Source organism: Leptonotus elevatus, chromosome 11 (genome assembly GCF_054856555.1).
Source record: "Leptonotus elevatus isolate MCC_2025b chromosome 11, RoL_Lele_1.0, whole genome shotgun sequence".
In the NCBI taxonomy this organism is placed as follows: domain Eukaryota; kingdom Metazoa; phylum Chordata; class Actinopteri; order Syngnathiformes; family Syngnathidae; genus Leptonotus; species Leptonotus elevatus.
The window spans coordinates 19,536,266-19,549,295 of record NC_141249.1 but is presented as its reverse complement, the minus strand read 5'-3'; the positions used below and the strand labels follow the sequence as shown (position 1 = coordinate 19,549,295).

The window sequence follows — 13,030 nt, the reverse complement described above, 5'->3', positions numbered from 1 at the left end:
CGGACGTCTTAAACGGTAAGAAACTTGTGAGGATACATTCAAACTGGCTTGCATGTGGACGGGGCCTTAGACTGGTTTTCGGAGTCCCCCCCGTCCCCCCCCCCCAAATAAAACAAAACTGCACCTTTCAGAGTGGCCTTTTGTTGTGGTTAGTCTAAGGCACACCTGCGCACTAATCATGGTGTCTAATCAGCATTTTGATATGGCCCACCTGTGAGCTGGGACGGATTATCTCGGCAAAGGGGAAGTGCTCACTATCAAATATTTAGACTGGTTCATGAACAATATTTGAGAGAAATAGTGATATTGTGTATGTAGAAAAAGTGATGCATTTATTATAATTTTGTTGAGTGTTTATGACAAAATGACGTTTGGCCAAATGATCTCGGTTAAATATCGACCCCATATCTGGTACTAGGCCTGTTTTGAATAAGATAATAATTTATATATAATTAATAATAATTTGTGAATAATGAGGAAACTTAGCTGTATCCTAATGCTAATTGCTGCAAAACGGAAACAGATACAAACGTACTTTTTTTCCTGATGAAAGAAGAGACGGCGTCACCACAAGGGTGTCATTCCTGCCGCAGTTTATGGTCAAGAGGATGAACACGGAACAGTCCACACACACACACACACACACACACACACACCCACACACACACACACACACACACACACACACACACACACACACACACACACGCACAGCTAGTGGCCTTGGGGCTAATTGCTAGATTGAAGCAGATTTTCCTGTTCAGTTCAAGGCTGTAATTGTGAGCAGAGAGAGCGGAGAGGAATGACAGGGCTTCAAGCTGAGAGGACAAATCACCAGGGCCCGCCGATTACGATGCCTGTGTGTGTTCGCGTGTGTGTGGAGAGGGTGAAGGGTTAAGTCAAACATCACTCAATTCCAGGTTTCTGATGTCACTGACCTCAAACAGCCACACGTCAAATCAGACTCGCGCTACATTTTACTGCTGAAAATGAAGTGCACATTAATAAACAGTATCAGTTTGTAATCTATTCATGTATGCGCACATTTGCCACGCGGGGGTCAAAGGTAACGCACATATCCGCTTATACTGAATTATCATTACATCCTACGAGCTTGTGTGCGGGATGCATATGGAAATGAGCGTAGCGAGGTAGCGGCAGAGGTCATATTATTTGTACTTGCTAATTGAAGATGATCTCCCTGCATGTTGTCCACACTCGAGACTTGACAACTCTGATGACGCAAAGCCGGATTAACATCAACTCTGCTGCCTCATCATCGCACTTTGCTTCTTTTGGACTCCGCAGGACAGGCTGGATTCACGCGGAGAGGAAATGGCAATGCCTGTTTTACATACACGAACGCACTCGAACACCTTTGAAGGCCCATATAGAATCTACAACAACAACTAGAGATGGGTTTTTCAAAAATCGAATAATCGAATAATCGATATCGAATCGATTTTCCTTTCCGAGCCTGATATTGATTCATAAAACCAGCAATCGATTATTATGATATATCTTTTTCCCTATAAATTAATAAGAAATTATTTTTTTTGGGGGGGGGGGGGGTGTATCTTGAGAGTTTTCTTGAAATTTACTGTTCACGTACAATTTAAAATAATTTTCTTACATTTATGAAAGACTTGACTTTTTAATTTATATTTACAATTATTGAATTCGAATTGTGAAAATATTTTCATCTCATCCTTGCTGATGTCAATGTTTGTGTAACATGTTAGTGATTATAACACGTTACTTTCATTAATAAACGAAATGATTTAACCAGTTACTGTCTTTGCAAAATGTTATTTGGAATTTGGGAGTTTTTATCATGTCCTTGATATTTAAAAATAATTGATGTTCCATAATTAATCAATAGTGGACTTGAAGTGAATCGAATCGAATCAGGAAAAAAATTGAAATCGAACTGACCTCTTGTGAATCAAATTTTATTTGGAATTTAATGTTTGTGGAGTTTGTATCATGATATTTAAGAAGAAATGATGACGTTTCATAATTGATCAATATTGGATTAAAGTAAAGTGAATCGAATTGGAAATCGAATCAAACTAAACTCTTGTGAGTCGAATTGGAGAAAATCAAAATCAAATGGAACTGAACTCTTGTGAATAGAAATTGAATCGATTCAGGAAATTCGGATCGATACCAGGCCCGAGTAACAACACAATGTGTGCAGTCCTGTCGTCATCTTACCTTTTGAGTGATGTCATCTCAGTTCTTCTGACAAGGCCTGCAATCCTGTTCTCTGATTGGACGTCAGCTACTTCCCCACCAGCATTCCATTGCAGGAAAATGAAAACAGTCCACTACTCTGACGACGGAATACGGAAATCTCTTTCTGGACTTTCTGCCGATCTTTTACAAGAACCGGTGCTGTTTTTCTTCTAAGGAAAGCTTTGATGTCTTTTCTCCGCGTGTCCTTTCCTGATCATTCTTAGCGTCCGTCTCCTTTACCTTGCTGCCATGTGGGTCCTCCCCCCTCACCTCCAGCCCGGCCTGCGAATCCCTCAAGCGGGCCCGGGTCTCCGTGCCTCCCTGCCTCTCCCGCGGCCCGCCTCGCCCGCCCGCCCGCCTCCCTCAGCCGCAGCTTTCTGCTCAGTGTTCAAGGGGAGAGCCAGCTCGGAATGCTGTGGCTCTAGACGTTTTGTCCAAGCCCTAGGTCTCTTTCACTGAGGCAAGATTAGTTCATACAAAAACTCAACAATACACCACTGAAAGCCATTGTTGATATTCAACATTTTTCACATAGCGGAGCAGAATAGACAATGTGGCAGCCGGGAAAGCACGAAGTGGACTTGGGTGCCTGGTGGCTGATGGTATCAAGAGCTCAGTGAGGGCCTAAATCCTTTTGTACGCACGCACGCACACATGCGCGCACACTTTCAGCATCTTGGAGACGGTAAAATCAATAATGCCTGTCTGCGTTTGGATCAGTGGGTGGGTGAGTGTGATAGGGAGAATAAAGAGAACGCTCTTTGTGTTTGTGTGTGTTCATAGGTGTGTGCGCGAGTCCACATGGAGCTGTGTGTGGCATGGCATTGTGCGTGCGCATTGTGAAAAGCTTTTTGTGAAAAGATTGAGGTCACACCATCCACCAATGAATAACAAAAAGATAACCTCGGACATCTATCTATCATCCTTCCATCCAATATCAACCATTCATCCAATATCCATCCATCCCTATAATATCCTTCCATCCATCAATCTATCATCCTTCCATCCATCAATCTATCTATCCATCCATCCATCCAATATCAACCATTCATCCAATATCCATCCATCCCTATAATATCCATCCATCTATCTATCTATCTATCATCCATCCATCCATCCATCCAATATCCTTCCATCCATCCATCCATCATCTATCCATCCATCCATCCAATATCCATTCATCCCTATAATATCCATCCATCTATCTATCTATCTATCTATCATCCATCCATCCATCCATCCATCTATCTATCCATCCATCCAATATCCATTCATTCATCCAATATCCATTCATCCATCCAATATCCTTCCATCCATCAATCTATCCATCTATCTATCCATCCATCCATCCATCCATCCAATATCCTTCCATCTATCTATCTATCTATCTATCCATCCATCCCTATAATATCCATCCATCTATCTATCTATCTATCTATCTATCTATCTATCTATCTATCTATCTATCTATCTATCTATCTATCCATCCATCTATACACATATGTCAAAATGCTAATTATCGCAGTCACTAACGCTAATATTAAACCCACAAAATAGCAAAATGAGTTAAAAAACAAACAAACAAAAAAAACTGGCATACAGTATTTGGAAAGTTTCTTTGCAACGGGCAAAAGGCACAGTCAGCGAGACAAGACGGGAGAAAAAGAAAGGTGCTTTCACAGGAGGCCTACTTGAAATATGGATTTCATCACAATATGTTGCAAGCGGGCTCTTGATTTAACGTTATGGTCAAGTTATTCTTGGACTTTGTATTTGTTGTGTGGTGCCTTGCTGGCGCGTTTCAAGGAGGACGCTGCTAAAATGTGGCTTCACCTTTATTGTTCTACCGAAAATAAATAGTCCTCAAATGGTATCATTCGTGATAGGCGTTACCATAGCAACCATATTGAAGCATTGTTGTTACCCTTGTTGGTGTTGCTAATACCGCTGCATACAAATCTTAAAGATTCTATATCAACATTATAAAACGGAAATATGATCAAAGGCTTATGGTTGGTTCGTGTTTTCTTGCTGACACGGTTTGTCTGCAAAGTTTCCAAAAAAAGCCCACTTTAATTACAATATCCTGAAGATGAAGAAACCGCGTTACAAATATTTATCTTGTCACCCAAGAACACAAGCCAGCATGGAGTCGGTCTATCTGAGTAAAGCTGGTTATAAAACTGTCGCGCTCATAAAACCTTGCGCTGCGGACAGAAACATTTCATAAAAGAGCATTTCAAATGTTTTCCAACATTAGGATCCATTGAGTCAGAATGAGACGTCGTAATTGTGTGCTAATGATATGTAATGAATGTCATCAGCCCACAAGCTTCAGCTAACGAGCTAAATGAACTGGCACTAATGGGCCTGTTAGCTTATCTGAGCATGTACACTAGCTTCTGACATAACGGGCTCATTCTCTCCCGACAGAGGCGGCCATGTTGCGTGCGACGCGACTTCACTCAAGGCTACGACTGATATCAAACTTCTTTTATCTTTTTTTTTATCTTATTTCACTGCGTTCCTATACAGCAACATTCATGAGAAGGATGACGTAGAATTTTGATAATGAAGTCTACATTGAAGACCGCAATATGATTCTTATTTCTGAAGACACTGCCCTGACTTGGGCTCCTAATCCCAAAAGATCCATGAGCCAGGCTTTTCCCCGTACCCCCAAATTGCGCGAGGTAGCACAGAAGAGGAAGAAGAGGAGAACCAAGGGAGGGGATAATTCCTCTCTCAGTTTTCTCCCCTTTGCAAAAGACCAATTGACAGCTGATTGATGGCTATCTGTGGAGCCTGACAAAGAGCATCATTAGCATATCTAAAGCCATGTACAGTACAATTGGGCCAAACAGTAAATTACATGTTACCTCTGCTCCTCTCTTTCTGCACTCCTTACCTCTTTCTCTCGCTGCCTCTTCACGCACTCTCTCATTCAGACCAAAAACTACCAAGGCAGGAAAACAAAACAAAACAAAGTCTGCTTCTTGTCTCTTCTGTGAGCTCAGTACAGTCTGACAGTTTCTTTTGAAAGACACTCACAAAAGGCCTGAACGCAGGCAAATATGCACACGCGCACACACACGGAGATGCACATACACACAGAAAAAATTGGTCGTGGGTGATGATGAGCTTCCCGCTGCCAAAATGCCCTTCCGCAAGGCACCTCCTTCACTCTAATATGTTTTCTTTAGTCTGTTGCAGCAATAAAAACAATTGGAACCCCCTAGTGGTCATCCAGTCAGGAATTCACCCAGACCTTAAAAGCCACAACACATCACATAAGGAATCAGTATCAATATGTGACTGTTTTTGGGATGGGTCATGGGGTCATCGTGTTATGATGTTGATGTTGTCAGTTGCTATGCAGTTGCTATGTCCCTCATGATGCTGATGTATTAGCCACTCGTAGTTTGTCTAGTCACTCGTTTTGTTAGTTGCTTGCAGTTACTATGTCCCTTATGATGATAATGTCAGTTGCTATGAAGTTGCTATGTCCCCATGATACTGATGTATTAGCCACTCTTAGTTTGTCTAATCACTCTTATTTTTAGTTGCCATGCAGTTACTATGCCCCTTTTGATGATAATGTTGTCAGCTGCTATGCAGTTGCTATGTCCCTTATGATGATTTGTTAGCCCTTCTTAGTTTGTCTCGCAACTCTTATTTTAAAGTTGCTATGCATTGACGATGCCCCCTATGATGATAGTGTTGTCAGTTGCTATGCAGCTGCTATGTCCCTCATGATGATGATGTATTAGCTACTTTTAGTTTGTCTTGTCACTCCTATTTTGAAATTGCTATGCAGTTACAATGCCTCCTTGTGATGATAATGTTGTCAGTAACTATGGAGTTGCTATGTCCCTTATGATGATTTGTTAGCCCTTCTTAGTTTGTCTCGTCACTCGTATTTTGAAATTGCTATGCAGTTACAATGCCCCCTTATGATGATAATGTTGTCAGTTGCTAGGCAGTTGCTATGTCCCTTATGATGATTTGTTTGCCCTTCTCAGTTTGTCGAGTCACTCTTGTTTTGAAGTTGCTATGCAGTTACGATGCCCCTTATGACGTTAACGTTGTCAGTTGCTATGCAGTTGGCATTGCCCTAGTGAGAGTTACTGGATGACACTTCCGTCAGTAGTATGTCAGCAGTTATTTTTTGTTTGAAGAAACACTGCTGCCGTTGCCGCTAACACCTTGTGACAAGTTTTTAGGAAAGCAATTGAGAATCCATTTTTTAAATGGATGCACAAAGAATTTGTTCCATCTCATCCTAAATATAATTATGATATATGTAATTGAACTATTGTGGTAACATTTTGAGGCCGTATCTTCCACTACTAGTGAGCACACACACTGCATGTCCTCATCTCCTCTCCCTCAGTCTTTTGCTGCCTCTCCCCCACTTAGGCCAGCAATCTGTTCTCTAATTGTTCATTCATGGTGAGAATCTTTAAATAGGGGCCCTAGCCTGGCGCTAAGATAATGACTCACTCTGCGTCGTTAGCTACCGTAGCAAAATTACTGCTTGGTGCAGATCCATGATGGGACGAGGCTACAATGAGAGTGATTAGGCTTGTGTCTTCGATACACAGAGATGCTTTGCAGTTAAGCAGCAAACAAGAGAAAAACTCCTCTTTTTCTCCTCATTGCCGAGTAGCTATAGAAATAGCTGATAAGGTAGAATAATAATCAAGTTGCCTCTTGGAAATGAGAGCAAAATGTATACCTGAATATGTTTTGAAGTGTGTACTTTTTTTTTTTAGCTCTTCCCACTGAGCATATATTTTAGTGGACCGGCAAAAACAATGAGTTTAAATCTGGTTGAATCTGAATGCTTCTTTTTGTCTTTTTGCTTCTATTCTCGGAACTTGCAGAGAGGTCAGGTGATCATTTTTCAAAAAAATTTACTACTGTCCTGCCTGTGATGTGGCCTTTCTTTATTCGACGTCTTGTTTTCACAGCATGTTAATTATGACAGATAAACAAGAGAATAGAGGGGGGAGCGTGTCCGTCTTACAGTGTGAAGTTGCTGGAATCTTTTCAGAGAAGCTTGAAAAAGCCATCATTGCCTGCCACCCACAGTGCAATACAGTAAATGTACGTATATATAGTGACCAGTCTGCCAGTCATAGTATGATCTCCACAAGACAAGTGTCAAAAGTCACTCAGTCCATCCGTCCATTTTCTTCAGAGGACATGACATCTATGATTTCCCAAAACAATTTGAAATGTGGACTCGTCAGACCACGGCCAACCTTTTTACTTTGCGTCAGTCCATCTCAGGTGTGTTTGGGCCCAGAGAGGAATTCATTCATTCTCTGAACTGCTGATCCTCCTGACGGCTTGCGGGCATGCTCCAGCCTATCCGAGCTGTCTATGGGTGAGAGGTGGCGTATGCCCTGAACCGGTTCGTTGACTCATGAAAAACAAGATATGCAGTGTATGTTGTGCATTTGAGCTCACTAAAAGATAAAACCTGGTCATCAAAATATCCACTGCATCTGCTAATCCTGTTTCCGGGATTTTTGGATTAACTAATCCACTTTCCAAGTTTCTCATTGGCATACATATACGCTAGTTAGCGACTTCTAAAAAGTTTATCCAACTGGAGGTCCTTCCTGATGTTGTCTACTCCTTTCTAACAATCAATTACCCAACAAGGTACCGCGTTAATGCTCTTAATAAACATTTCCAGCAGTAATCCTCATCAAGCTAAAGCTGTTGTAGTAGTGACAGCAGGTGCTAAAGCCTCAACTATCCCCGCTAACACCATCTGAGCCCCATAAGACAGGAAGTGCTGGAAGGAATACTTACAGCGCCTACTTAATGAATTATGTACTTACACTCATGCAACTACATGGCACACATCGCTGACTCACTCTCTCATACACAACGGGCGGGGACGTGAGACAAAAGCGGCATGTTAAATGCAGGAGATGATCGTTGGCAAGCATTTACATGATAGTGCCCGCACAGCAGAAGCTCGTTGGGCCTTCTTAAATCCCCCCGGAAGGACAACTGCCAGCCCTCGGGCCACTCTTCTCACAGTATGTGTTTGTTAGCTAAAGAATGGAACATTTAAAATTCAAACTACCTTTAATGTTGAAATTCACACGGCATAAATCACTGACGTCAGCACCTGGTTCAACGTTCTTAGCAAGGGAGCTGCGGCGACATAGTTGATGACAGAGCAATAATGAGATTTCATACTATAACCACCGGCACTCAAATATGTAATAGAGTAATTATTGATGCAATTTAAATCCTGCTAACGTGGTGGGGCGGCGCGGCTCCAGTGGTAGAGTGGTTGTCTCCCGACCCAGAGGTTGTGGGGTCCATCCCATGCCATTGTGTATGCAGGACCAAAAAACGGCCAAAATTTGAAATAAATAAATAAATTAAATACATATAAAATAAAAACGGATATAAAAATATAATTCAAAAATTAAATACAAAGAAAATTTAGAAATGGAAATAAAGACAACAACAAAATATGTATCCATAAATCAATCAATCAATAAATAAATAAATAAATAAAGAGATTAAAAACATAAAAATAAATGCGGAAATAAATACAAAAATAAATATAATTAAACTTCAATCAATAAATAAAAACTCTCTGCTCTCATATTTATTTATTTCATGCTGCAGACTGTCAGGTCAAAATATTATTCAAATGAGGGGGCGGTCCTAAGTGCGTCTTGGGTTGGACTCGTGTGGTCGAGCGAGCGAGTCGGCGAACAAGGACGTCTCGCCGGCTTGCACGGAGAGCTCCAGCAATGGACGCCTATGACAAGATCTCTATTGCTTGATATTTGATTTTATTTATATATTTATTTCCACATTTATTTTTATTTGGGATTCTTGTTTTCTATTATTGTATTTTGTATTGATTATTTTTAGTCTATATATATATATATATATATATATATATATATATATATATATAGAGAGAGAGAGAGAGAGAGAGAGAGAGAGAGAGAGAGAGAGAGAGAGAGAGAGAGAGAGAGAGAGAGAGAGAGAGAGAGAGAGAGACTAAAAATATGTTGTTTTTATATTTATTTTTATTTTTTGCATTTCAATTTTGAAATATATTTTTTATATCCGTTTTTATTTAAAAAACAAAATAATTTTATTTGGGCAGTGTTGGTCCTCCATAATTGTGACCACTTCAAAGTATCCTTGAGCAAGACACTGAACCCTCAGTTGCTACTTATGTTGCGTCATCAGCAGGTGAATGAGTAGTCGAATGTGAAGCGCTTTGAGGGCCTTGTGAAGTGGAAAGCGCTATATAAAATTAAATACCATTTAATATGTAGCCTACTGTGAAAGTATTTGTGTGTTTTAAATGAACTATCCACATAGAGTATTTTCTTACACCAAAAATCCTGAGTCAGATTCTTGTTACAGTATACATGCGACATATTGATTAGCGCTAATTATCATTCCGCCGTGTTTAACTCAGCAGGTGAAGTCTTGTGTGTGTGTGTGTTTGGGCATTCATGCATGTACGTGTGGCTCCATACGTGCGTGTGTACGTGTGTCTTTGTCTTGCCTGTCACCCTGAAGGTTATCTCCATGGTGGCAGCATTGTCAGGTGACAGCCGTATCCCATGATGCCAAGCGAGACGTCAAAAAGTCCTTCCAAACGAGGAGCCCTTGATGAGTTGTAACACACACCCACGCAAAACACACTTTGCATGGGTGTGTGAGCGTGTGTGTGTGTGTGTGCGTGCGTGTGTGTGTGTGTGTGTGTGTTTCAGGAGAGGGGCTGCTCAGACTTTGATAAGCTATCACATATCCCGGGCAATGGTCTCTAACTGCACATCAGTCCAAAAACACTGCGTGACAACCAAATCAAGCGCACCCAGACCAGACACCATGGCAACCAAAACCAAACAAATGCAAACCGGCAGTATACTATACAAAACATACATTTCACTCTAACACATTTGAAAGGAAGAGAGCCTTTTCTTTGGGGCTGCACCCCCCCCCCCCACTCCCGCCCCAAAAAAATGTTCTTGGTAAGAGCCTGTAATTTAGAAACATGCTTGTTGCACCATTTATGCTTGGCTGTAAAAGCCATCGAACCACGCGAGTGAGGTAAATGGTATACTAATATTTTTGTGATGTCAGGATGGATGATCTGAACAGCAGCAAATTTGTTTCATTCGTGAAATTTTGATGCAACTTCAGAAAATGGAATCAGTGTACTTTCCAAATACATTTCAGATGGGCCCAAAATGGCCACAGATTGAAAAAACAATAATCACGATTTCTTACATTTATGTTGCGTCATGACTCTGAGCTTGACATTTGACCTTTGGCTCTCGAGTGTAAGATTTGAGCTGCGTTAAATACCGTAAAATGCACAATAGAAGAAGAAAAATAATTTAATTTAAGAAGTTAAGAATTCTGTGGCAAAACCTACATCAGGAGGTCCTTATTTTTGGAAACAAGAGGACTTCATATTATTAAGTACATACTGTACTGCGGATGGCAGGAAAACGTCATCGTAATAGTACGAACGTTCTAAAAGTAATGGTGATGTTTGGTTTTGAGTGAATTTGAACTTAATTTTATTGTCAGCTGCTTGAGAGGGCCATGGTATAAGTTTAGGACCCATCCACGTGGAAACAAGCAGATGTCTTCCCTTATTCATTTTAAAAAAGTTTACCAACGAACAGGGAATCATTTAAAATGTGTGCATCCACACGAAGACGCGGAAACGCTGCACTTTATACGGTATGCTAGGACTGAAGAACACAAAAGCGTTTAACAGAAATAGTGACGTCACCAAAATGTCCGGTCCTTACTCTCATAACATTCGGACCTTCTCTCGGAATAGCAATGAATAAATAGACAAAACATAAATAATATAATTTCATCTTTGTAACAAATCACTGCCCATCATGCCGAGCGTCGCCCCTCACGGAAACGTAGCCTATTCATCGTGTGTTCGATTCTACACAAGCAGTTCAACGCATTTTTCCACATCAGCAAAAGAAATGGATAAGAACGTCTTTCTCTGTCTTGAGTCGGATCCACAGTTGCGCGCCGTTTATCTCCGTCAGATCTCTACCTCTGCACTTCGTCATCCCTCCCTCTCTCTCTCTCTCTCTCACTCTTTTTTTGTTCCGCTAATTAACTTTATTACGCCGATAGCGCCCCGCTGCCTCTGACGAAAACAATTACCATTTCTCCCCCCTAACCTCTCTTTCTCTCTTCTCCCTCGTCAGCCCTTGTGCTTGCTTTGGCAGGGGGGGGCAGTAATTAGTCCTGGCTTTTCTGGCCTCCGCACGGTTGCTATTTGCCTGTGGAACTCGATGTCTTAAACATCTGTTATGCCACCTTTCAGGTCAATCCCTTCGGTTGTGATCATCTTCCCTCGCCCGCGTGACATCAGGAAGTCAACGTCATGCTTGTTCTTAGCATACAGCTTGATAATCATCCATGAAGAAGAAGTGGCTGAACGTTGTTCCACTTGGGAATTAGTACGCGAAGCCACTCTTGCTCATGATTGGCCTCCTCATTGAGTTCTTGATGAAAGTTCTTGGGATCCTGTTGATGTTACAAAGTTCCAGGAAGGCGGCAGATGGAAGAGGATTGAGACCGTCAATAATTTTTCTAATCAGCAAAAAGGAAGCTGATCTTGGAAAACTTCTTCCAAATTTACACTGTGGCGAGCAATATTGTGCTGCCCCCAGTGGCAGAATGTGGAATTACAAAAAAACAACAACTAATGAGTTCTGACTGGACCAAAAAAAAAATACTAATAATAATTAAAAAAAAAAAAATTATAAAAAAAAAAAGCTGCAAACCCAGAACCCATGATGGAGGGGGTTTCCTGTGCTTGCACATGTGCGATGAATACATTTGCTGATTAAAAAAAAAAATATATATATATATATATATATATATATATATATAGTTACTGACAAACATCTGCTCCACACTACAGCCCATGTATTTATAATATCGTCAAAATGTGACTATTTACTTGCAAAAATGATTTACAGTGTGTGCCCCTAAAATTTCAATTTGTGTGTTAGCCGATTTCTTCATTAACTACGTAATTTTTATCCCAAGGTTCATCAAGGTGATCTTGAAAAACGTCCCTTCTTCTTCCAAATTTACACTGTGGCGAGCAATATTGTGCTGCCGCCCAGTGGCAGAACGTGGAATCACATCCAAAAACAACAACTATTGAGTTTTGACTAGACCCCCACCCCAAAAAAAATTTAATCTGCAAACCCAGAACACATGATGGAGGGGTGTTTCCTGTGCTTGCACATGTGCGACGAATACATTTGCTGATTAAAAAAATATATATATATATATATTGTTACTGACAAACATCTGCTCCACACTTCAGCCCATGTATTTATAATATCGTCAAAATGTGACTATTTACTTGCAAAAATGATTTACAGTGTGTGCCCCTAAAATTTCAATTTGTGTCTTAGCCGATTTCTTCATTAACTACGTAATCTGTATCCCAAGGTTCATCTGTATAACTTGAGTATAATTTGCCGACACCAGAAATGACAATATTTCTAACTATGTTAACACATCAAGCTAAATCACCGAGTATGCCAATATGAAACCCAAAATCATGATTGGCGGACTTTTGCCCACTCCCACTTGTTCTCCCGGCAATCGCACCCTCTCTCGGTCTCTAGTGGTTCGACAGGATAGTATCGCACGGTCGGTGGTAATTTACCTCTCATCTGTCTTCACTAATTATTGTCACATTCATCAGGGCAAGAGGGCCTCTTGC

At 40.9% G+C, this 13,030-nt stretch overlaps 1 protein-coding gene across 2 annotated transcripts in view; it reads right to left on the bottom strand.

Moving 5' to 3' along the window:
• The window catches only part of sox2 (SRY-box transcription factor 2), a 36,503-nt gene extending 31,263 nt beyond the window's left edge, over positions 1 to 5,240 (bottom strand). Inside the window, exon 1 of one of the 2 annotated variants that reach the window (XM_086089060.1) lies at positions 5,147 to 5,240. In XM_086089060.1, the coding sequence (XP_085945186.1) occupies positions 5,147 to 5,182 (36 nt within the window). In that variant the 5' untranslated portion in view covers positions 5,183 to 5,240. The remainder of the gene's footprint in view (positions 1 to 5,146) is intronic. The other variant, XM_086089061.1, reaches the window with a different exon arrangement.
• Between the last annotated feature and the right edge of the window lie 7,790 nt (positions 5,241 to 13,030).